Source organism: Sabethes cyaneus, chromosome 2 (assembly GCF_943734655.1).
Source record: "Sabethes cyaneus chromosome 2, idSabCyanKW18_F2, whole genome shotgun sequence".
Lineage (NCBI taxonomy): Eukaryota > Metazoa > Arthropoda > Insecta > Diptera > Culicidae > Sabethes > Sabethes cyaneus.
In genome coordinates this window covers 175,410,497-175,436,513 of record NC_071354.1, presented here as the reverse complement: position 1 = coordinate 175,436,513, position 26,017 = coordinate 175,410,497, and the positions used below count along the sequence as shown (strand labels likewise).

Sequence of the window (26,017 nt, the reverse complement as noted above, 5' to 3'; positions counted from 1 at the left end):
AAAATAAAACTCACTGGGAGCACAAGTGAATGCATAAAGTCCTTTGAAAAAATTATTTTATCCTTTCTTTTTGCAATACACAAAGAATTACCGGGTTATTTCCGATATTCATACAGATTTCCGGTGAAACAAACTGAATTTTGCATAAATTTGTCTCCCGTACCTCGCTTGTAAGCAAGTGGTCGTTTGCTTGCAAGATCTTGTGAGTCAAAAATGAAACGCCCGTGTACCGTCAGTTCGTCAGCGGCCAATCCCAATGTGCGATATTCAAATTCGTTAAAATCGAGTGCGGTCCCTTGTGTAAAGCGACGCTTTGAACGGATCCACCTTTGCTGCGACGCTTCACACGCGGTACCACACAAAAGTGGCAAACAGTGTTGCCGAGAGGTGTGTACATTTATTATAAATTATTTTATAAATAAATATTTAGGATTCTGATCTACTAATTCACCTTAAATCCACAACACAATGCAATCAGAAATTTCGTCAATTTATCGATTTTTATTGCGCTTGTTTTAATATTTCTGTTAGTCTCAGTTTTTAATCCTATTGGCACATTTTAACTGTTCGTTTCAAATTTACCATCGGTTTTAAACATTTGGCAACCGCTACGTTTAGCCAAAACAGAAACTTTGCACGCACACTATCGCAGCTTGACTGCCTGTCTTCAGGATGTTCGCCACTCGTCCGCCCAAAGTAGTGTCCGTTCAAACGCGCCGAGAAGTGTATGTAGGTAGAGTTGCCTCGCATACAGTAATATCGAACTGCGAAAAAAGAGGCAACCATTTTTCTCCGTCGATATCGGGTACGCGAGATTGTGCAGATTTTCCGTTTTTCATCGTTACCGTCGTAGGTTTTGTCGCCGCGAAAACGTTCTATTCGTTCGGGAAAAGTGACTGAGTGTGAATATTGCTGAGGTGGAAGAAATCGAAGACGTGAATTGGGACTGGACAGTGGAAATATTCACCAATTTACTGGTGGACCGGACGCGAAGGGTGCGCGTTTCTCTTGACCAATAGCAGAAAGCACCACTGGGAATAAAAAGTGAATAGTGATGTTTTTTTTTCTTTTCGTCTTCCGAATGTGACTGTTTTCGGATGATTGAATTACTGCCTCTTGATAAGTTTTGAATGTGGAACTAAGCATCGGCGGCTCGTTCAGACGGAACAGAACGACACGGTTCCGAACGGTAAACCATCAGTTTAACGCCAGCCATACTGGAGGAATCCGGATTGAAAGGATATCGTAAGAGTTGACAGCTTTTGAATCTATTACGTTTCATTTTAAGAGCCATGGAACAGTAGTCCGGAAGTGGAGGAATTTTCATTGCTGCTGGCGCTCGTTTTTTTTTCTCTATTTTGACGTTTTCCTACTGTTGGTTATGGGCCTGCTGTCTACTGGATCGAATCACCGAAGAGAAATTTTTTTTCAGAGCCAAGGAAACGCAAGTTAGCTCGCTGTGTGTGTAAGTTCCTGTGAAATCCGAATCAAACACACTACAAGCAGAAAAAATTAATTCATTTTCTTCTACATATGACTTTCTGGCTAATAAACTAGCTGCGGTGTTACGAAAGGGAGAATTTGCATTTGGGTTTAAGAACCAACTCCATTGATAATTGCTGCTTAAGAAGAACAAGTGGCTCGAGTGGGCGAAGCATGTGGTTAGCGCAGAGAATCGGATATTCTACCTTAAGGTAGAATGCAGACATCGACCGATTAAAGGTGTAATTAAAAATCGAACCCAAGCGAGCTGAAGCCAGAGAGTAAGAAATAGCGTTTTACTCCCGTTCGTTGAAAGTTGACAGCAACGTGAAGACTTGAAGAGAAGCTTGCATATTCGGAGCAAAGATTGAAAAATTGGCGCTGTTTTTATCTTCTACCAGAGTCGCACAGCGTAGATAGAAAAACATACTTTATTTTGATGTTGTGTCATCAGTAGGCTGTGTCGTTTCTGCGCCAGCGTTGCCAGTTCAAACGGCCAATGTTTTGGGCTTGTTAAAAAAATTTGTATGAGCACCTAATAACTTTCAGCTAACAACTACTGCCTGAATTTAATCCTTCAACGTAGGACCACGTCTTATGGCAAGGTTTGGCTAGATAGCTTAGTGGTTTCCCGACCGATTTTCAATATTTTTGCACCAATCGATCGGAACATCTTCGCGTTGGCCCAAATGAAGAACACCATTAATTCGTAAGCGTACACTGTTGAAAAATTGAAAATAATGAAGCATTGTCCAACTAGAAATCCTCGCATCCTGATTGCTTAATGAAGACGTCATCAAACACCCTTATTCTTGTTTTCGTTCGAAAGTTAAGCCGATTCGTATTCTTGTTTTCGTTCGAATCAATTCGAACGCTCCTTTCTTTTCTTCATTCGAAAATGAGAATAGTGCTTCCCGATTCGTTCGAAACAAACTATTCGTACGAATGTAGGATACGGCCGTAAACAAGAATAATGGTGAAAGTTTGAATGTGATTTTTGCAAAAAAGTGACAGGTTGGGACTTTCCGTCCCAACAGTCGAAGATTCCTTACAAAGTTTAAATCAAACCAATTTGACTGCAGTTCAATTTAATGTCTTGAAAGTAAACCGTCATAGAAAAGTGAGCTGCCATCCTTCCCGTTTGCCAAATTGCATCCATATACTGCAAGAATTTGTTCGGAATCGTCTTGCGCGAAAACATGGCTGAAGGGGTATTCGTGCATGTGACGTAACGCAGCAATTCTCAAAGCGAGGAGAATCAGCGATTGACTTATCCGAGAATAGTTTTTGAACGTTTCCTGTGCTGTTTTGCGTTATTTAATTGCTTGCAATTCTTTACTTAGTTTCAAACGTATATCTGTCAAGTAAAGAAAGGAACTGTACCTACATTCGTAGTGTCTACATTTGCGTCCCGAGACACAGACCCCCATCTTGCGCTGAATAATCTAGAAAAACCATCATTTGGTCATAAAATGATGTTTAAGGAATTATTCCAAATCAGCTTTGCATGAATCGGTTACTGATGATACTAGTTAACTAAGTGTTAAAAAAATTCTTTTTACTACATTTAAATTATGTGGCTGTAATCATCTTTACGATAAAACTGAACCTTGACGTTTAAGAATAAGGCCAGTACGGGGATCTCTGACAATTAATAGAGGCTTAGGCCTTCTGTCGACTACCGCGAACAGCCAGGTCGTGCTCCGCTCAATTTACTTTGTTGACCTATCTTGGAACAGTGCATAAATGCCAGGGGGATAAAAATGCAATTTTTTCCATGGGTCGAGCCCTGAGTTTATGATTACTGATGGACCGAGATTTGTCTTCCTATTGGTTCATTTGTGGTTGTTTGTGTTGGAAAAGTGATGGTGAGTGCACGGCTGAGGACAACCGGTTAGGCGGGGCTGGCGGCATCATCATTATATTTAAAATATGACATTCCGGCTTTTGGCGGAAAGATCTCAGAGTCAGTTCGTGAAGTCCGCGTAGGACCTGAACGCTTTCGCCTGTGGGCATAGGCTGATCGGCTATGCTTGGGGCTCTACTTGTGTTTTTGTGGGCGACATTGTCTGTCTCGGCAGGTAGAACTGGTGTTTGATGTCTCCCTAGTACTGTGACAATAAGAACACAAATGGGCCCGGCATAGAGTTTTATACGCTACTAAGCGACCATCTGGATAACCCGAAAAAAGGACAAAAAATGATTTATGTCGCCATAATAATCGGAAGAGATGGAAACTAAAGAGAGTCTCAATGTCACTTACGTCCTTTTGTACCCATACCCGAGTATCCAAGAATTAAATTTGAACCGGACGTCATGACCAAAAACTGAACCACAATAGAACCACAATAGATCAGTGGTTCTAATCTTCTTATAAAAATCGTGAAACAGTACAAGTCGGATTTATGCGTCGCTGATTTCGAAGGGAGAAATCAACCTAGAAAAGCTAAATAATAAACTACAAAGACTTGCATGTGGTTCAATAGCAGGAGCCATGCAAACCATGCCATTCTGAAAAATTGTCTCTGAAGTGAGAAGATAAACCTCCACTGCCACTAAAACTAAACTTTCATACTAAATGTTAATCTCACAACTTCCGGAATAAATAATACCTTAAAACATACGTTTACGTGACAGTTCTATAATCAATTACTTGCTTATAGCTTACAAATTTAAAGTGTTAGAAAACCCCCATAACCGGCAACACTGCTCTGTGGTTTGTTTTGCTTATAAAGTGCCAGCCAATTCGATCCGGTTCTAAAAGGAAAATTTTGCTTCGTGCTTGCAGCTTCCTTATCTCCACGATCACCAACACCACGCACTAATAGCGAGCAACGAAACACAGGAGTTTGGATATTCTCGGTGCCACAACCACGCGGGAAGCAGACGACGATAACTCCGTTAGGATACAAAGGGCATGTTTTCCACTTTCATTGGCCTAATTGGTGAGTACAACGAACTATTTTGTTCTCCCGAAAGCGTAGCTTTTAATGTAAGCTTAATTCTAAAAATCATTTTTCAATGCTTGATAGAAATCGCTGCGGAACAGTTTTATCTGAAATCCGGAGTGATTCGCGATAAGGGCGCAACTAACAAAGTGTGAACAATGAGAAATATCACTGTGATAATTTGCCCGTACATTTTCAAATCTTAATTTAAATAAAAGTTGCAAAAATCAAGTTTAAACACATAAATTGGTGTAGAATAAATCAATCTTATAATTTCACAACAATACTGCATAAAATTTGTGCATTCAAGCTCAAAATCTAAGTTTTATAGTTGAACCCCTTGGAATGAGCCTCAAAGCATTTTGACAATGAGATTCGCCCAGCCCTGTTTCGCCTTGTTTTGATTTTTTTATTTAATTTCGCCTGTTTACAATGCGCCTGTGTTTTGAAAACAACGCAGTTTCGCTCTTTACTATCGCCTGTTTACAAAACGATTTGCAAATAAGCCTGTCACTTCATAACAATGCGAGGGGCTAAACTGCAAACTGTCTTTTGTTTTGATTAAACACTTCTATCGCCCATTACTAAAAACTTGTTTTAAATAATTCTAACGATTAAAATAGAAGAAAGGATTCTTGCCAAGGATATTATCAGTCTTTTTAAGGCTGATAGTGTGATAAAACGATTTGTTTACAATTTGTAGTTGAGCCCCAATCGCGAATCACTCCGGAAATGTGCTTTTGCCGATTAAGCATTTCGATCGTTTGTTCCTTTGTTTCGCCTTCTTCATCGCATAACTTGCTTCTTTGTGGAAAAGCATAAATGAAAATATGAAAACATTACCATGCAGAAGTTTAATAATTAATGTACGACTTTTTTTATATGATTCGTCTATTTTCTGCGTATTTTGGCCCCCGATCTTTTATACCAGAGTTGTTACAAAGTTATGGTCCTACCAATAGTGCGGTGCGATCGTTCTTTTTCACTGTTTCATTTCAGAAACTTTGATACCCGTTAAAATTGTTCGTTAGAAAAATGGTTAAAGTTATAAATTCGGATTTCTTTTTTGTTTCCTGAATTTTATAGATATTCAATCATGGTGGGAGGTGCCCTGCATTGCACACTTCTGTTCGCTGTTTAGTGGCTCCTTTCAGTTACCGGATTTCGATATAGAGGTTAGTATGTCCGTTTTTTATTTCTGTCAAACGTCTAACTGTAGTTAATGTTACATATATGTAGGTATTTACTCGTCATTAGTGTTTTTTTCTGAGTTTGGTGAACGTTTTAGAAAAATTTACATTTGTTTGTGTCGATTCTCACCGAAAATGTGTTTTGGTTCAGTCGATTTAACGTACTGATTAGCTAGGTTTCTATCGTAGGACCTCGAGGAAGCGTTGCTGACCGATGCCGACGTTGAAAGTGAGGTCGATCTTAAAGTCTACAACGCACGACTGTTGTCAGATCTTATCGTTGCACTGTTAAAGGGTTGTGACGCACTCAGCCAGATTGTAGCACACATCAGTCCGAGTAATTATCAGATGTTCTTGAGACGATTATTTCGCCAAAAATGTCAGGTAATAGGCATTGACTTGTGCAATCCACAATTACCAAAATGTTCCTTTTCCTCTTCAGGAGTACAACATTGACAATCCATTTAATACTGATACTGATTTTGAGAAATTGCCACTGCGTACCAAGATTTTGATTTTGAAATACCTGTGCGATTTCCGTTTAGACTCAGCTGACGTATACAACAGTTTTGCTAATCTCGAGGCGGACAGCTTACGAGTGGAACCGCTTGGGTATGTAATTAAAGATTTCCGTTCGAAGAAAAAAGCTTTTGAATTCCTTTGTATTCTCTAGTTACGACAGTAAAGGTTCCGCTTACTGGTATTTCTTTGGCACACGACTATATCGGGAGGACTACGAAACACCATCCGGAAAGGGCAACAAATCATCGAAACGATCAATTTGGCAGGTTATTTGCTTCACCGAGGAAGACTGGCGTAATTTAGCCGGCAAGTTTCAACGCTCCAAAAACGAAAACGAGCGTTCATTGCTGCAGCAGCTCGAAGAAAACTTTTTGCCAAACATTCCAAAGATCTTCCGCGACAAAGAGCGCGAACGAAGAAACAAGTATGGTCGCGTTTTTTGCTTTTCACTAACAATTGCTAACAGTTTTCCCGTTGCAGACTTCTGGAACGTCGTACTTCATCGCGCATAAAGCACTTCGAAGAACGTCGGCTAGCTGATATCTACCGCCAGCAAGAAATCGAACAAGCCCAGAAGGCTCTGCAAAGAGTGAATCGACCACCGCCAAGGTCCGAAACACCACCACCACCACCCAAAGCAAATCCTTCCGAAGAGAGAGCCAAACGAGCCGAACGACGGTTAGAAGCCAGAGATATTAAGCTATTCTAAGAAAGCAAAAAACAAGAAATCACGCTAAAGAGAAGAGCAAAACGACAGCTTCAAAAGAGCAAAACATCTAAACGGCAATCAATCGCATTTCAACAGCGAGCTCTCCATCAAAACGCACTTTGTGTGTATCTCTCGAACAAAAAATACGTCCAAAACAATGCGAATTTTGACTACTTAAAGCAAAACCATGCCAAATCTAGTTTGTCGGAGAGCTAACTTGTGATTGAATAGATGTTATTTTGTTTCTTCTTCTATCGTTAGTTGCTGTATGTATGCATGATGTTTAAAATCATCATTTCATTATTATTTACTACAAATTTGTGTTCTCAAACTTCTTCAATTATTTATCTCATTTTCATTTCGCTTTTTATCAATAGTTTTTGTACCATAATTGCTTAATACTGCCGGTTTACTGCCTCAAGTACTAATACTCGCTGTTTTTGTCTGTTTGTCTATTTCCCGTGGCTTTTTTCAGATCACGTTCGAACTCGGTCACAAGTATAGTATCAATCTACGCAAGCTCGCCAGAACCTCTCACCAGTGATCTTATTTTTCAGCCAAAAGAAACCGAATCCCTAATCCTAAATACTACTTCTAATAAGCATTCAAGCACAAAACTTTCGATCGAAACCGCTAATCTTCATTCCCCCGCTTCCCCATCCTCTGAGTTAGGCTCTGAGCAAACCGCGAGCGCGGACATTTTAGTGTGTTCCGAACACTCCAAACGAGACTCGCAAGAAGAAGTCTACGAAGAAGAAACAAACGCAAGTGTCATTGAACAATTGATAAACAATAATTGTACTGAGGTTATTGGCTCCGGTGCCAGTGTTGCTAGCAGTGAAAGCAGCAGTAGTGGCGTTAGCAGCCGCAATCGTGAGAAAACTCCGACATCACCGTTGAAAGACGAACCACTGTCAGCGCCTTCGACACCGCCACCACCAGTAACTAAAAAGGCCAAACCAAAGCGACCTCTCAAATCGCTCAGTGCAGAAATCGAGCGCCTGTTGCAGTACAATCCCAATATGGCACCTACGACAACTAAACTGCCCGGACGGCAGACCAACAATTCTCTTTCGTCGATAACGGGTCCGGTAATTTTGCCGTTTGCCGATACTCCGCCCAAAACCTCCAGCAGTAGCTCGGGCAGCAAAAATGGAGACCCAAATGCCGCTGCTAGCGGCGGCGCCGGCGGAGGAGGAGGAGCAAGCAGCGGTGGCCGAAAAAAGAAGAGCAAAGCCGCGCAAGTGTGAGTTGTTACCCAATTTAATTGCATCTTTTCACATATTACCTTTATTATCGAATCTTATTACTTACTAGAAGCATTAACTTGTTGATTTCCGGTATTTTTATTGTTAATTTGTTAATAAAATTGTTTGTTTCTGATTTACCATGCAATCATCGCTCCTGTACATTTATTTAGAAGTCAAAATTAGCTCACTTGGTACTAGAAAGGCTTGATCTCGTAGTATTAACCAAGGCGGCAAATTATCATTGCTGTATACTGCCGCTACTCGCATAACAGTCCCATTTATATAGGAAACTCCATAGAAAATGGGACTGTTATGCGAGTAGCGGCAGTATAAAGGGTTGTTTTTGTTCAAACCCAACGGAATATTACGTCGTTCCTGTAGCATTTAGACTGGAAAAACTTTGCATGCATCATCCGTTTTCCCCTATAGCGCCATAGAACCCATAATTTGAATCGCTTTATTTTATTGGTTGTAATGTCAAATACAATGAACCATTCATACCATTGTGCATTCAAGACAAAATTTCATAGGACAAATCAAAAATGTTGATTTTTTACAATCTTTTTTAAATAAATAAGCCGTAGAAAATGAGAAGTTACAATGCTGTGCTGTGAGTGATTGCCATAAAATTGTACATTGCAAAACGCACTGCGGAACAGTATTTAATTAACTTGTTTGATTCAGTCAGTATAATTTTGTAGTTAGATAGTTTTGCATGAAACATTTAAATAGTCAGTAATACCCACTACTCAATACAATCGAATAGCCTTCCGCAATAGAAAAAGCTTTTCATGTTTATCCATGCGGTAAAAGTTCTACCTAGTACTTATTGGTAATTTTTCTTTTCCCGCTGCCTAATCAAACACATCCTTGTACACGCGTGGTTACCATATACGACTCGATATGTATATTCCGCACGACTATTGCATATATTAACAACGACCCGCTCATCATGGATGTGTGTTCTCCTGTATATATATAAAACCTCGGACCCGTAACTCCGGATAACCAATAACCCTAACCTGCACATGCATATTGTATAAAATTCATCGCACCATCACCACTCTGCCACCGGTCTGCCTGGAATCGTGTAACTAAATCGGCACAACGATCCGGTTCAAAACCAACCATCTGGCACCATCTTTTGCGTGCATACACCCATACGCCCTCGACCCTCCAATACCCGTTGGCTTCTGTACCAACCGGGAATATATTAGTTTCACTACAACTTCCACTCTGATTTCGTCGTTTAGTTTTACCGAAACCGAAGAAGTTCTACAGATCGGCATGCATAAGGTGCTCGAGTACATCAAGAACCACGACGATGCTTGGCCATTCATGGATCCGGTGGACGAGGACATTGCCCCGCGCTACTATTCCATTATTAGGCGGTAAGTTGCATAACCAGCTCCCACATACAAGCTAGAAAATGTAGTTCAACTCTGTGAATTCTTCACAGACCAATGGATCTGCAGAAAATGGAGGAAAAGCTGGACAACGGGGAATATCTATCGTTTGGTGATTTTCGCAACGATTTCAAACTGATCGTTAACAACTGTCGATTGTACAACGGACAGGCGAATGGTAAGTAACGTATTTTTAGACTTAATCTGCCGTGAATCGCATAGCTGTCCCATTTCTATAGGGAACTCCATAGAAAATGGGACTGATATGCGATTCATGGCAGTGAATAACTCTACATTTGACGAAAGACATGGTAGTAAAGTAGAAAGTTATGAAAGAAAATGGGTATAGTATTCTCAAGATGGGACAAGTCGAGAAAGTGAAAGAGTGACAGCCTATAGATAATAGCACGTTTATTTAAAGCACGCTTATTAAGTTCGTAGTACGTTGTATTTTATCAAACTATTATATAAGACTATTATATGGACTGGCAAAATAGAAAACTCGTTAGATTAAACTTCTTGCTCGTTGGTCGAATATAATATCCGAGGTTGAGTATGTCCTAAAATAATTCAGCTAGGCCAACGACGACTGAGTCGTGCGTTTATATAGCGGTCATTCTTCTTCTTCTTTTTCTTCTAGCAGCATGAATCCGAGGTAGCTCTTGCCGTATCAAGAATTCGTCCGCCCTGTACTCAATAGCCCAAGACTAGACGCCAATTCGTTGAGCGTCCCGACAACGTTCGCAAGTCGGCTTCAACCTAGTCGAACCATCTAATACGTTGGGCCCCTCTATTGCTGATGCCGGTGGGCCTCTTGAAGAGTACGAATTTCCCTGCACAGTCGTCCGGCATCCTTGCGATGTGAGTGGCCGCCTTAATCTCTCAACTTTTGTCAAATGTACAATGGAATTCTCTCCAAGTAGTTCGTAGTTCGCCTACTCCACGCTCCGCTTTCCGTTTGTTCTCGTTTGTTCTAATTTATCAACTACTTCCAGTTCTTACTTACTTTAGTGGCAACGGTCCGTTATCGATCCTGCGCCGAACGAAGTACGGTCCTCCAGAACCGTCGGTCATGGGCTGCCGTTCTCCAATTCCCACGAACACCAGCTGAACGTGCATCGTCTTAGACAGCACACACCCACCGGGTGCGGGGTCTGCCTCGGAGTCTACGGCCTCTTCCTGGCGGTCTGCTGAAAATAGTTTTGGTTACTCTTTCGTCGGGTATTCTGGCCACGTGTCCAGCCCGCCGCAGCCTGCCACATTGCACTATCTTCACTATATCAGCATATTTGTATATTCATGCGATTCATGTGATCACATATTTATGTGATTCATATTCATGTGATTCATGCGTCTGCGCCACACTCCATTTTCCATTTTGCCACCAAGTATAGATCGCAGAATTTTAAAAAACCCTACAGAGACTATAGATTACAGAGGCGCCGAGACACTCAAAATCCGCTAAATTTTGAACGAAAGCGGAGAGTACCATCATAATAAAGGTAACTCTCCGCTTTCGTTCAAAATTTAGTAGTTTTTGAGTGTCTCGGCACCTCTGTAATCTATAGTCTCTGTACAAAAACCCCAAGCACTTGCCGATCAGCTTCCTTTAGCGTCCATGATTCGTGTCCGTAAAGGGCCACCGGGAGTATTAGTGTTCTGTAGAGCGCCAGTTTTGTGCGAATTTGCAAACTACGGGACTTCAGCTGGCTACGTAATCCGTAGAAAGCCCGGTTTGCAGCTGCAACTCGTCGTTTTACTTCGCGGCTTACATCGTTGTCACATGTCACGAGTGTACCAAGGTATATAAATTCCTTCACTACTTCATATCGTTCCCCATCTAACTCCACCTCGGCACCAACACCACTTGGGCTGTCACGTTAGCTACCAGCAACCATATACTTCGTTTTGGCGGTGTTAATGGTAAGTCCCAATCTCGCCGCTTCCCTTTTAAAGGGCCTGACGATCTCTTCCACTTCTCTACGGTTGATTCCGATGATATCGACGTCATCCGCAAAACCAAGAGGCATGTGAGATTTCGTGATGATAGTTCCATTCCTTTCCACGTTTGCTCTTCATAATGCATCTTCCAAGGCAATGTTGAACAGCAGGTTAGAGAGTGCATCCCCTTGCTTCAGTTCATCCAAGGTCACGAAAGCAGCCGAGGTCTCAACCGCTATTCTAACGCATGATTTGGAACCGTCCAGCGTCGCACGTATCAGCGTAACTAATTTCGTCGGAAAATCATATTCTAGCATTATCTACCACAGCTCATTTCGTTTAACTGAATCTACCTCTCCATTCAATTCCAGTGTCTGGAAGTGCTCCTTCCACCTGGCTGCTACCGCCGTTTTGTCGGCAAGCAGGCTGCCCATCACAGGCATGGCAAAATTCCTGCATCTCACCATTTTATAGAAACTACGTGTGTCGTAGCTGGCGTATCGCTCCTCTGCGCCGCCGAGCACGTGCTCCTCGTACTCGTGTTTCTTTAGACGATGGATTCTTTTTTCCGCAACTCTAGTCTCTCTGTACCTCTCTCTGTTTTGACGCGTTGCCGCAGTGAGCATGCGACTCCTGGCCTGGTTCTTTTCGTCTGTCACTCTCTGGTATTCGGCGTCATGCCAGCTGTTACACTGTCTTCCACGCGTCGTGCCTACCACCTCTCTCGCAGCTGTTTCGATGGCACCATGGATGTTCCTCCACAACCCATTTATATCTTCTCCTTCTACCTGCTGTTCTGCGATTCGTTGGTCAAGCTTCCTGGCGTACTCCACTGCCACGCCGTCTGCCATTAAGCGCTGGATGTTGAAACGCAGCGTTCTCTCAGTGCGAGCTTTCGCCGTGTTCGACAGCTTTGCGCGAATCTGAGAGCTAGAGTCTCCATTTGGATGCCTCCAGGTGTGTTTCCGAATATTCAAACGTGGAAAGTAGGTGCTACAGATGGCCATTCCTTTGGCCGCGGCAAAATTTATGAGCCTCAGACCGTTATCATTGGTCGACAGATGAAAGCTATGTCTTCCAATAACTGGACGGAAGAAGTCCTCCCTCCTGATCTGCGCGTTTGCATCTCCAATGATGATTTTCACGTCGTGTTTTTTGGGCACTCTCAATAGGTCGTCTCAAGCCTGTCGTAAAACTCGTCCTAAGCATCAACGGATTTATCATTTGTCGGTGCGTATAAGTTGATTAGGCTATAGTTGAAGAATTTGCCATTAATCCTCAACACGCATATACGGTCAACTACGGGCCTCCATCAGAAGCAACTCGTTGCTTTTGTTTTGCCAACACTACGAAACCGACTCCATGTTCTGCTTTTTTACCGCCACTGTAGTAGATGTGGTACTTGAAAAAAGTGCCTGCAATAGGCTCTACTGCACGGAACTCCCTTTTTCCGGAATTTGGCCACCGAACTTGCTGAATAGCAGCGATCTCCACTTCAAGTTGATGCAGCTCTCGAGCAAGCAAACCAGCCCGTGCCGGTTCATGGAGAGTTCGGACATTCCAGGTACCAAGTTTCCAATCGTTATCCCTTAATCGTTTCCGTGTCCCTTGCCGTGTCCTATACCGATTGTTCCGTCCTGAATTTCTTTCTTCGTTGTTCGTGGTGATTGAGTTTTCGGTATTCTACCTCACTGGGGTCGCGATACCTATATCCCGCTTATGGGTCTGCCATCTTAGGTATAGCTTGCGGGATACAGCATTTCATATTCAGCCGCCCGTTTTGAGATAGACGCTGTGTGAGCCGCCCCTCACCTGGAGAACAGGCGCTCTAGTTCGCACCTCCTAGCTTAGCTGCTTCAGTAAGTACATGAAGCATCTCCAGGTAAGGCCATCGACCGTCATCATTTGACTTAGATATGCGTGGAGGCGCCAGGTGGGAGCTTGAGAGAGCCAGAGCTATGTTTGACGCTCCTTCCAGGTAACTCTCTCTATTTCATACCCAAGTTCATCGCCGTCAATAGTCACTGTCCGTAGGACTCAAACGTTGTTTTCTCTGGAGGCTCTTGCTACCATATGTTTGGTTTTCGACGCTTTGATATAACCCAATCCTTCTCAGTTTTTAGATGTCAACGTCGTCTGCGAAGGCTAGGAGTTTACTACTTTCGCTGAAGATCGTTCCTCTCGTTTCGATGTCCGCTTGCCGGATCACACTTTCAATAACGATGTTGAATCGCATACAACCCTTGCCCTCATCTAAGCAACGCTTGCCACTAATTCGGTAATAAGCGTGACTCGGGAATCGATTGCATGAAACTCCTGCTTTGCTTCGGATTATAGATGACTAGCTGACCCGACAAACTTCGTATTGCCACAAATTAACCTGTGTTGTACATAAATCATGAATCTCGGATGATCATTGTCACAATCTCGAGTTTTGCAAGCCCCTCAGTGGGCGGCGCTTCCGACGGCGGGTCACCGGCAACACTCGCGACCGTCTCGTCCTGAATGATCTAGTGTTACTATAGATAGTTTTTGTGGTCTTGTATTGACTAATGTTTTATGGAAGAGTCTCGAATTTGTCGAGTTCGATTAGTTTTTGAGTTTCGCAAAAATTTCTGTTTTATTTGTATGAGAGTCCATATCCCCCTACCACAGGGGTGAGAGGTCTCTAACTATCGTGAAATAAATTCAAGACTCCAAAATCTCCCACATGCCAAATTTAGTTCCATTTGCTTGATTAGTTCTAGAGTTATGAGGAAATTTGTATTTCGTTTGTATGAGAGCCCCCCCTCTTAAAAAGGTAAAAGGTCCTAATTCATCATAGAAAAAATGGTTGCCTCCAAAAACACCCACATGCCAAATATGGTTCCACTTGCTTGATTAGTTCTCGAGTTATGAGGAAATTTGAATTTCATTTGTACAGGAGCCCCCCCTCCTAAAGTGGGTAGAGGTCCCAATTCATAATAGGAAAACAATTTGTCTCCAGAAATACCCACGTGCCAAATTTGGTTCCATTTGCTTGATTAGTTCTCGAGTTATGAGGAAATTTGTATTTCGTTTGTATAGGAGCCCCCCCTCTCAAAGTTCGGAGGGGTCCTAATTCATCATAGAAAATATTCTTGCCCTCGAAAATTTTCACATGCCAAATTTGGTTTTATTTGCTTGATTAGCTCTCGAGTTATGAGGAAATTTGTATTTCATTTGTATAGGAGCCCCCCCTCTTAAAGTGAGGAGGGGTCCCAGTTCATCATAGAAAAAAATTTTGTCTCCAAAAACACCCACGTGTCAAATTTGGTTCCATTTGCTTGATTAATTCTCGAGTTATGAGGAAATTTGCATTTCATTTGTATAGGAGCCCCCCTTTCTAAAGTGGGAAGGGGTCCCAATTCATCATAGAAAAAAATCTTGTCTCCAAAAACACCCACGTGCCAAATTTTGTTCCATTTGCTTGATTAGTTCTCGAGTTATGAGGAAATTTGTATTTCGTTTGTATAGGAGCCCCCCTCTTAAAGTGGGGAGGGGTCCTCATTTACCATAGAAAATATTCTTGCCCTCGAAAACTTTCACATGCCAAATTTTGTTCCATTTGCATGATTAGTTCTTCAGTTATGAGGAAATTTGTATTTCATGTGTATAGGATCCCCCCCCTCCTAAAACGGGGAGGGGTCCCAATTCATCATAGAAAAAACTTTTGTCTTCAAAAACACCCACATGCCAAATTTGGTTCCATTTGCTTAATTACTTCTCGAGTTATGAGGAAAATTGTGTTTCTTTGGTACAGGAGCCCCCCCTCTTAAAGTGGGGAGGGGTCTTAATTTACTATAGAAAATATTCTTGCTCTCGAAAACCTTCACATGCCAAATTTGGTTCCATTTGCTTGATTAGTTCTCGAGTTATGAGGAAATTTGTGTGGAAGCCCCCCCTTTTAAAGAGGAGAGGAGTTATAATTCCCCTTATAAAGAAGGGAGGGGTCTCAATTTACCATAGAATAAATTCTTGTCACCGAAATCACCCACATGCCAAATTTTGTTCTATTTGCTTGATTAGTTGTCGAGTTATGCAGAAATTTGTGTTTCATTTATATGGGAGCCCCCCCTCTTAGTGGGGGGAGGGGTTTCTAACCATCACTAAAACCTTTCCTGGCCCCAAAAAACCTCTACATGCATATTTTCATGCCGATTGGTTCAGTAGTTTTCGATTCTATAAGGAACATACGGACAGACAGACAGACAGACAGACAGAAATCCTTCTTTATAGGTATAGATAGATAGATTTAGGGCGAGACGGGCGCAGGCCGCGAGTGTTCGCCGACGACCCGCAGCCGGTAGCGCCGGCCACTGTGGGGGACAGCCCCCACATGTGCATGTTTACATGCGAGCCTGTACGAGTCTATGTCAAAGAAATAGTTAACTGGGCTACGGTATACAGAGAGTGTATCTCTACATCGAGCGACGGCAACTCGAATTGCATGATTACTACAATTCATACCACTAACGTTTTGGTAATGCAAGCAATCATTTTACGTGTTGGAAAATTAAGCAGTACTGGACTGCAATCGAATATTGAATGAACATAATGAACTAAAATTGTTAATTGTTTTTGCGGATTTATTTAATTTTCGAAATAGATAACTATATCTGTCTGTCATGTAATGATTTATATTTTTTGTAGAATACACCGAAATGGTCAACAACCTTCAGCTGGCATTCGAGAAAGCAACCAAAAAATACTTCGACTCTAACTCTTCTGATGAGGAGCAAACGCTAGAATATCCAGTCTTCAAAGAGAAACAACCTTTTGCAGCCAGCGGCAATAGTGGAAGTGCTGGCGGAAAGAGTAACGAGTCCACCAGTAGCAGTACCAGTGGGAATAACAACAATAATAATAACAGCAAATCTTCCAAAGAGACTAAAAGTACCAAGAGTGGGGGTAAGAAAAACAGTAATAGTGGTAAAAGTAGCAGTAGTGCAAAAAACAGTAAAAGTGCTAATGCAGAGGAAACAAGACATTCAGCATCCGAGGGTGGTAACAAAAAAGAAGAAAGTATTAAGGACATCAAGAAAGTGAAAAGTGAATCCAGTGAAAATTCTGTTGCTAGAAAACTTGCTGGAAGTAGCGGGAATAGTGCAAAGAAAACGAAACCTACTGAACAAACTGAAAAACTGAAAAACAGTGCTAGTGAAGGTAAAGGTTCAAACGCAAAGGGATTGAAGCGTAAACGAAAAGAGAAAGATAAAAGCAGCAAGGGAAAAACGAAAAAGTTCAAACCCAGTGAAAGTGACGAAGAAGAGGAATGTGATGAAAATGGTGACGAACAAGAAGAGGAAAAAGTGAGCGCAAGTGTAAACAGTAGTCGCGGTGCTGAAAGAACGAAACATCGGTCTCCAACGCCCGACCGTCAAGAAGAGAAGAAGAAATCGTCCTCTAAATCAAAACGAAAAGAACAGAAAGGGAAGGAGCACAAAGGAAGGACCCGAAAGTCCGAAAAAGAGGAAAAACCAGCTACGGACAAACGCGACTCTAATAAAAAAGAGCGCCAACGGTCACGGTCTCGATCTCGATCCGGTACTAAGTCGCGATCAGTTTCCCCAGCTCCCAAACAAACCACTGTACCATCTGGGTCTTTTCTATCTCCAAAAAAAGTCGATAAGCGTAGGGAACCATCGACACCAAAGCATAGGCATGGTAAGAAGAGTCGAACGGAAGAACACCTTTCAGACCAAGACGACAGAACACTGAAAGCGGATAAAACGGTTGACTCTTCCTTGAGCTCGATATCCCCGTCTCCAGTCAAAAACAAACGGAGAAGTAAAGGTCAAACGCCGAAACATCAAGTCCACAGTGTCAGTGAAGAGTGCTCCAACTCGCGGACTAGACAGGAACACGACGATCTGAGTAATGCATCGGCGGATGCGGAGCGGTCTTCAAACGTAAAAACCGATGACGTTTTGGAGGAAAGCGTCAAGGATACACCAGCTGCAGAGAAAGAAAGTAAAAGGGATAAGAAGAGTAAGAAAAGTAACCAAAAATCTGGAAAAAATAAAGGAAAAAGCAGGGCTGAGGAGAAATCGAAGAAAGTTAAACAAAAGGGGAAAAATGGAAGGAATAAAAAATCCAAAGGCAGAAGTTTGGATGATTCCTCCTTGGTTTCCCACAGTAATGACGATGAAATTAATGACTCGATCGAAGAAGATAAGAATAAGAACCCTGCAGTAGAGAAAGAGATTATAAGTGCCTCAAAGAAACAACCGAAGGATTTTTCCAAGTACACAACACTTCCCAGGGATAGAAGTACCTCTAGAAGTTTCTCCAGGTCTCCCAGTCCGCTGCCTTCAATCAGAGATGATTATTCTTCGTTTTCAGACCATTCTATGGAGTTTGATGAAGACGTGCCAATGGGTAGTCCATCGAAAAAGCTTCCTACCCGACCAATTACACCGGACATTATAGACAAATACGATCTCATCAAACAACGGCGCCGCAATCAGACGGTATCCGTACCGCCAACCGTTGTTCCGCCGCCGGCCAATGATAAAACAGTGAAAGCAAAAAGTCACAAAACTCAAGAAGGTAGTCGAAAGAAACAAAAATCTGATCAACCACAAACCAACAGTCCAAGTGCCTCCTCAACTTTGCCGCCTATGAAAGGAACGAAAAACAAGGTAGAAGAAGAACAACCTCTCAAAGTTAAAGAAGCTGCCACCAAAGGTAAAAAGAAACGAGATCGGTCGCCTGATGCTAGCTCTCACGACCCAGTTGAGCCGGTTTCCAAATGGAACGCAGAAGCGGAGCTTCGACCTCCATCACTGGAAAAACCACGACCGTCGTATAAGGACGAAAAGGTAGAAAAGCAGCGAGAGCCGGACAAAAAAGCAGCTCCCTGCGATGAGTATGATTTTGTGGATGATTCCCCGTTGGAAACAATTGCACCAAAACAAGCAACACCCATTGCTTCGCCAATAGAAAAGATTCCAAAACCTGTCAAAAATAAGACAGATTCCAGCAGCAGAAAACAAAACCAAAAGCCCAATAAAACTCCTCACGGTAGCTCATCGCGACCTTTCCCTATCGGAGGGGCCAATAAACAACCAAAACAATCTGGAGCTAACATGGAAGCACTGGAGCTGGAAACCGAGCAAACCTTGAAAGACATCAACAAGTGGCTGGAAAATACACCTCGATTTTCAGAATACAGCTCTGCCAGTAACTCACCATCTCGGTACATCATGGACGACCTAGATGCAGTTACAGCTAAAATTGATGCTGCTGATTTCCGTAAACCAATACCGTTATCGCAGCTTCCGGAAGAATCTGACAAGCCATCTCTGATCCCCTCACCCCAGCTGTCTATTGGCCCACCACCTTTAGTAGCGCTTTCGACGCCTTCCGTTCCCAGCGTAATGTCCCCGAAAAGGGTGACGCCTCCAATTCATGGTGCAACTTCAACGAAGGAAGCTCCCAAATCTAAACTGCCAAAGGAACAATCGTCTCAAGACGTGAATCCGCTTAAAGAATCAAGCGCAAATGTACCCATTTCTTCGGCAAAACCTCAGCAGCAGCAACAGCAGCAGGCACCCCCACCAACACAGACAGTGCCAGCACATAATCTTCCAGCTCCGCCTCCGATTGAAAGACCATTACTGGGTCCTCCACCAATTATTCCTCCCCACTCGCAAAAGAAGGAACCAAAGGAACCGAAACGGAAAAGTCTCAAAGAGAAGCTAAGCCAACTTGGTTCTCGAAAGCGGGAAACCGTACAGCATCACCGCACGACCATAGATCGTCTACAACCAGGTAAATCTAAGGGTAACCTTATTAGTTCAATTCAAAATCTCAACAAACCGGAAGAGTTGTTTCCTCTAGGTGGGGGAAGTGGTGTTATCCCTGGTGCTTCCGTTGGTCTAGCCGGTACGAAATTAAAGGAAGTTAAAAATTCTTTAATTGTCAAAACGGACGAATCAAAGCCCAAACTAAGTCTGGGAACGGTGCTTAATACGGCCGAAGGTTTCGGGCTCGGTCAACAGCATGAGTTTGCGGACGAGAAGAAGGAAAATGTCGAAACAGTGGAAACTGCTACTAGTGACATGGATAAACCTTTGGATTCGTTGAGTAGTTCCAAAATTGATTCTATCAGTAGTCAGACGGATAAGCTGCTGATTCATGATGACTTGAAGGCAGCCAAAGCTGAACTTGCTAGAACCGATCCGGCAAAGGTCATGGAATCGCCGGAAAAGGTAATAAAAGCGGTAACAAAATCCGACAAACCATCAGCAACACCAAATTTGAGCGCATGGTTCAAGGCTTTCGGTGGGGCACCAAAGAAGCAGAAAAAGACGGAGGAAAGCGATGAATCTGCGAGTAAAAGTTCACCCAACGATGGGACAAAGGGTAGTGAAAATACTTCGCCATCGGACGTTCCGCAGGTTCCCAGTTTGGAAAGTCCAAGTTATCCGTCTTTGCCAGCTCCCAGGCAAAGGAAGGCAAGTACGGGCAGTACCGTTTCGGAAAGGTCTTCCTACAGTCAGGATCCTGACAGTCCTCGCATCGGAATAGATGAAAGGATTGGAGTATACCCAGCTCCTTACCCCAGTCCTATGGGTGCATCTCCTGTTATGACTTCACCGAAGCTAGATGATACCCAAAAGAGTCCGTACCCGATGAATGGAGCAATCAAAGTAGGATTCTATCAGGATACGACAACCAAAAGCAGTCCAGAGAAAAGCTGCAGTCCAAGAGATTTGCCTTCCCCGTATCCACAATACTCACAACACTTGTATACTGCTAACTCTGGCATGGCTGCAAACAGCGTATATGGGAACTATTCGTATGGGGCCAATAGCGCTGTTGCTGTGACCGCTTCGACCAATTCCTCGGAAACGTTTAAGAGCTATGACCAGTACAAACAGCCTGCTTCCCAAGAATCAGACTATAATTCATCGATGAGCCCCAGTACAAATCCAAACTCTCCTTATCATAATCAGCAATCGTCGCCTTATCAGCAGCAACCCAATTCACCGTATCAACAGCAACAGCAAGGTCAAAGTTATAATCAACAACAACCTATACCTTCGCCGGCTTCATCTGGTCCGCTGTCTCCATATAGTAACAATTCGCTCGCGCCACAATCAGTACAACAAAGTCCAGCTCAATCAGTTAGCGGCCATTCACCTTTTAATCCGTCGCCGACGTCGCCTTATCAAACGCCTCAACACCAGTCTCAGAATCAGCAGCCACCACAGCCGCAAAAGCCTAACCAGTCGCAGCAACAACCAACGCAACATTCATCGAAACCAAATACCCCAATTCACCAGAGCCCCAACTCGCCGTTCTCTCAATCGAATCACAGCTCACCATACTCACAGCAGGACCCCAATTCACCGTACTCCCAGGGTCAACTGTCTCCATTCCAGCCGATGTCACCGAAGCCTTCACCAATTTCCACTATACCTCAGGGAACAACTAATAACAGCCTAAAACTAGCCCCGCCCATCATTACCCCTCAACAAGCAGCAGCTGCCGCTGGAGTGACACTGCCGGAGTCGCCAGTAAACAATCTGTCACAGCAGCAGACCTCACCCCAGCATCAACAACAACAGCCGCAACATCCGGCTGAAACACCTGGATCTCAGCAGACTCACCAGCAGTCGCAACTCCCCAGTCAGCTTAATACTCAACAAAACCCTTGGAATCAGCAGCAACAGACGAGCTATAATCAATACTCCGATAGCTCATCCTTAACCATGGGGACAACATTGCCGGCACCTGCACACATGCACCATCACCATCAGCACCAGCCGCAGCAGTCCCAATCGCAACCTCAACAGCAACAGAAACCACAACCGGCACATCACAATGTTCAACAAATGCCACCTTCGGCTGCGCATCTGCTTTCGTCACAACAACCGCAACCACAGCAACAACAGCATCAGCAAACACCATCCTGTGGGCAACAGCAGAATCTTAACAACCTCACACCTGCTCACACGCAACCGAGCAACGGTCAACAACAGCATAGCCATTTGAGCACTCTGCTGAGCAGCAACAACCCGTACACCTCAAACTACGGTCGACAAGCGTACGAATCTGCTGCTGCTGCTGCGCAGAGTCAACCGCAACAACATGATGCTAGTAACAGCGCTAAAAATCAACCAACCAAGGTACCTGATCTGATCAATCTGGGCTACAACAGTAGCGGCAGTAACGAAATCAGTAGTAAGGCTCAACCACAACACCAGGAAGTCCCGATGAATATGGGCGCTAAAGCAGCCGATAACACAAAGGAAAAGGAAATGGCCAAGCAGCAGCAGATGTTCGAGCTTATGGGAGCTATGGGCTACGGGAACCCGATGGATATTTCCATCAGTAAGAGCAAGGCATTCGATATGTTCAACCGAGCGGCTACGATGACTTTTCCCAGAGGTTTTCCCTCGGCTAATGGTCAAACTCAACACCAGCCGCAACAGCAGCCACAGCAGCAAGATGCTACAAAAATTACCTACGGGGGATCCAATAGTGCTGCCGGATATGATCAAATGCAGACCAACACTAATAAAGCACATGACATGAGTGGAAGTCAAGCCTACGGTATGCCTCACCAGCAGTCTCAACAATCAAAATCAAACCAAAATGACATACTTTCGGCTGGCAATCTTCGAGGTAATACTGCGAATTACGATCAACGGCCAGCAGCACCGGTTACGACTGTTCCGCCACACCAGCAACATCATCCGCAGCAGCAGCAGCAACAACAAAGTAATATGGATCTTAGTACCGGGTACAAAGCATTCAGCGGTCAATCGGCATCCAGTCTAATGGATCCTGCAATACGCAATCTGGCCTCATTATCCTCTCTGTATCAGGCCGACGAACGATTACTCGCTTCGAGTTCATCAACGGCCGGATACTATGATAAAAGTATACCTCCAGCTGCGCACATGTACGGGAAAAATCTGTCATCGGACACGTCTTCCACAATCGGTTCGACAACGGCATCTTCGGCTCTGCAGCAAATGTTCAACACATCGATGGCTACAACAATGGCATACAATGCGGCAGCACGAGACCAGCAAGCAGCCTACGGAGCAAACTATCATCATCATCAGAGAAGCGATCTTCTTGGACAAGGACAGAAGGTTCCCTTGAACATCCCTTCCGTTGCAAATACAGTAACGGCAGCACCTGAGCCGACCAAACCAAAAAGGGGTCGCAAGAAAAAAGAAAATCCGGAACAATTGCAACAACAACAGCAGCAGCATCAGCAAATGCAGCATCCACAGCAAACTCACCAGCATCCATCGCAACAGCAGCAGCCCAACGCAGCTCATCAAGGCTTCCAGACATACTCTGGCCTAAAAACAACTCAACCAAGTTCTTCCAGCAACCAAACGGCCACAACTTCAAGCGTTGCAGGCAATGTTGCATCCAACACTAATTCGGAGCCTTCAGTAATTTCGTTAAAAACGGCAAATATTGTCCCGGGCAGCGCTTTCAATTTTGGACCGGGGCCTACTGGGCTAGGTCTTCCGACAAGTCTATACGGTGAAAATTCCCCATATCTGGATGAATTCCGCGCCAATCCAAACCCGTATCCATACCTCGCCTCTAGTCATCCTCGTGGTCCGACCGGGTCTTCTTCCTCGTCTGGTGGACCAGCAGCCGACGGATCAGATAAGGTGGCGAATGCCTCAGCTGCAAGCACCTCTGCTGCCGTGGCGGTAGCGGCCGTCGCTGCGGCTGCCGTTCACCAGCCACCTCCTCCGGCGGCTTCTCCATATCACCAGTTTCTCTCTCACCCGTCGTCCCGTCCGTCGCCATATCAATTCATGAATCAACTGGATCCCCTGCACCATCCCTACATGCGCCAGGAAGAATTCCGCGCCCAAATGATGCTCAACCAAAGTCTTGGTTTGGGTGCCCCCGGCGCACATGGGCCACCACCGGGAGCGTATGGACAGCCTGCAGCTTACCATCCGGCTCTGGGCATCCATAAACCTTATGATGCCATGAACTCGATGAATCGACCACCGTGGCTATAACAGCAGCAACAAGATGTCACCAACGCTGCCCCGGTGGTGGTGACGGCCAGGACCGGCTCTACTGCTGCAGCACCCGGAGGAGACATCATGGCAACAGCGAATTTGGATCGAGATTCTGCTGCTGCTGCCAGCAGCGCGAGCGCAGTCGGTCTAACGGAAGCCCGACACGAATCAGTGGTTTGGGACGCTCGTTCGCGAAATCACACCCATAATTTCTAGGACGCGTGCGCAATATGTTATATCTCTCGTGATGTTGATTTTAAACGAAGTGATTTTAAGTTTTAAAGTTTATTTTTTAAACTGCGACACATATATGTAGGTATATAGTTTTTTTTTCGGTTTTTCGAAGAAAAGGAAAACAAACTGGTAGGTTTACAAACGTAAGAGAAACGATGTGTTTTCAAAACATTAGCGGTTGCTGGTAAGATACACAGTTTGTGACGCTGAGATTGCAGGTAAAGGTTGTAGCTGCCGAAGTTTTTATTCTAGGGTTGAAATATACTATGCACGTGTTTTTAGCGCAGTGCGTATTCTGGCACAAATTCTTAACAAACTCTCTATAAATTCGGGTTACCCAACATTTCTTGGCTATTCAAACATCACCAAATTGATACCTACGCTTTTTTCGTGTAGATGTTATTCTTTCAGGCGAAATTCCGCCCGGATTTTTTAATATATCCTATCGGCAAACGTAAACAAACCGCGTGAGAGTTTGCAGATAGAATCTGTTCAAAAATCAGGTCAGACTTGTTCTTTTCCAATAAGCATTAAAAAGCGAACAAAAAATGTTTGTCCACTAGTTTGTTGTTTATATGAGCATATATCTATGTTTTCTTGAAATAAAGGTGTTTATATTTGCTAAATTTGTGCTTTAGGCTTCGCATTCATGTAACTATCACTTGAAATAATTGAGTTCTCGCTGTAAACCCTTGTCCCACGGTTTATCTTCCAGATAGGCCCAACATTTCTACTGTTGTTAAGTTGTTGCTGTTCTTAAACAGCAGTTTCGTAATGCTTCACGGTAATAACCATGCTTTGTTGACAGCAATAATCTCTGATTTAATCTATATGCTTAATACAAACGACAAAATAAAAGCACCTGCTTTATCGCCATGTATTATTTCACGTGCCGAGTGTCCGAATAGTATAACCCGTAAACTATCAATTATCAAGTGTGCAATATCCAAATAATGGTTTCTAGTTCAAACCTCATCGCACTATCTTCTTTTGTTTTGTACCATAAACACGCTTTAAAATAGTAATCGGCTACTAAAAGGTCGCAGTGCAACCTCCAGGAATGTAAAAAATGGTATTTTTAAGAAACTATTTTGGTTTTCGGTGCCAACAGTGGCGACAAAAATTAACGTTGTTATTTTGTAATATTTTGTTGAAGCTCTTTAACCCAACAGAAATTTTAGAAGGAATTGGAGTGAACAAATTCAAGCGTCGTCATTTTGTAAATGTACCCTACAGTGGGATATTCTGAAAACCGGTTCGTTTAGCCTTAGCCTTATAAATACAATAGGGAAAAAACTAGTTTAGCTCGGTGTACGCATTATAGAAGCATCAATTACGGATCTATGTTAAATATTTGTTGTCTCAAAGTTCGTACACTTGCTTCCACAAAGTGGTTCCCGCATAAAAGAGCGATCAGTGTTTTAGTAGTAAATAACAGTGATAATTTTAATTATTAGTGCTGAGTACAAGCTATATAACAAACATAGAATAGGGGTGATAGGGGCAATATGGGCCACCTAAGCAAAACGCGTCACAAAACATGTAGCGCGTAATCAAAATTCTAATAATTAACATAAACTTACGATTTGACATGTCTTTGATAAATTAACAATGTTAGAATATTGATTGACTATGAACAGCCATCAAATTTAAATGTTTAAAAAATGATACTTTTTGCTTCGTTCAAAAACCATACGGGGCGTAATGGGCCACTATACGGGGCAATATGGGCACTTTAATTAAAGTTACCATTTTAGCCAGTTTTTACTAGAAAATAACATAAAAGATTATATGATTTAAAAAAAAAGAGAAATGGTGACTATTTGCATTTCATTTAGCGATTGTTTTATGATTGTTTCTATTTACCGATTTTTTTTCAGTTGAACAACATAGGCAACATGGCGGTTCAAGTGGCAGGTAGATGAAAGACACAACTTTTGCTCTGTAACCGCTATTTTCGGGTTGATTGTTGGGTACAATTACGCAGCATTATACTTGACTGTGTCATTTTAATGTTTATATTACTTTCAAGCGTTTATTGGTTATGTACAAATACATTACCAGGTATGCTCATTATGCCCCTTACAGCTATGCTAATCAAAAATAATTATAATAATGCGATAAAACAACAAAATATCTCAATTATACAAAGTGATTGTTCATATATGGTAATAGTAGCCATATATGGAGTGGAGAAGTCCAGAACACGCAACGAAATAGCTATAGAGCTTATTTTGTGGGTTGCAATTCTTATAGTATTTTTACAATCCTGAGTCGGCTCGAGTTTTTTCTCAATA

The 26,017-nt window shown here is 43.1% G+C and overlaps 1 protein-coding gene across 2 annotated transcripts; it reads left to right on the top strand.

Moving 5' to 3' along the window:
• The first annotated feature begins 726 nt into the window (after window positions 1-726).
• On the top strand, window positions 727-26,017 carry LOC128738521 (protein split ends). Of its 2 annotated transcripts, XM_053833728.1 has the most exons (12): window positions 727-1,245; window positions 4,271-4,427; window positions 5,517-5,605; window positions 5,810-6,004; window positions 6,063-6,232; window positions 6,294-6,566; window positions 6,623-6,820; window positions 7,327-8,097; window positions 9,355-9,492; window positions 9,561-9,685; window positions 16,120-19,242; window positions 19,297-26,017. In XM_053833728.1, exons 2-12 carry the CDS (start codon window positions 4,400-4,402, stop codon window positions 23,481-23,483), a joined length of 9,297 nt encoding a protein of 3,098 aa, XP_053689703.1. In that variant the 5' UTR covers window positions 727-1,245; window positions 4,271-4,399; the 3' UTR covers window positions 23,484-26,017. The 2 variants fall into 2 exon arrangements, with proteins under 2 accessions (XP_053689703.1, XP_053689702.1); XM_053833727.1 differs by having other exon boundaries at window positions 16,120-26,017.

What these genes read in the sequence shown, in the direction of transcription:
- LOC128738521 (XM_053833727.1), top strand. Translation starts at nt 4,400, where the DNA reads ATGTTTTCCACTTTCATTGGCCTAATTG. An exon ending in TTACGAGTGGAACCGCTTGG is followed by an intron (nt 6,233 to 6,293) that starts GTATGTAATTAA and finishes TGTATTCTCTAG; the next exon opens with TTACGACAGTAAAGGTTCCG. An exon ending in GCCAAACGAGCCGAACGACG is followed by an intron (nt 6,821 to 7,326) that starts GTTAGAAGCCAG and finishes GGCTTTTTTCAG; the next exon opens with ATCACGTTCGAACTCGGTCA.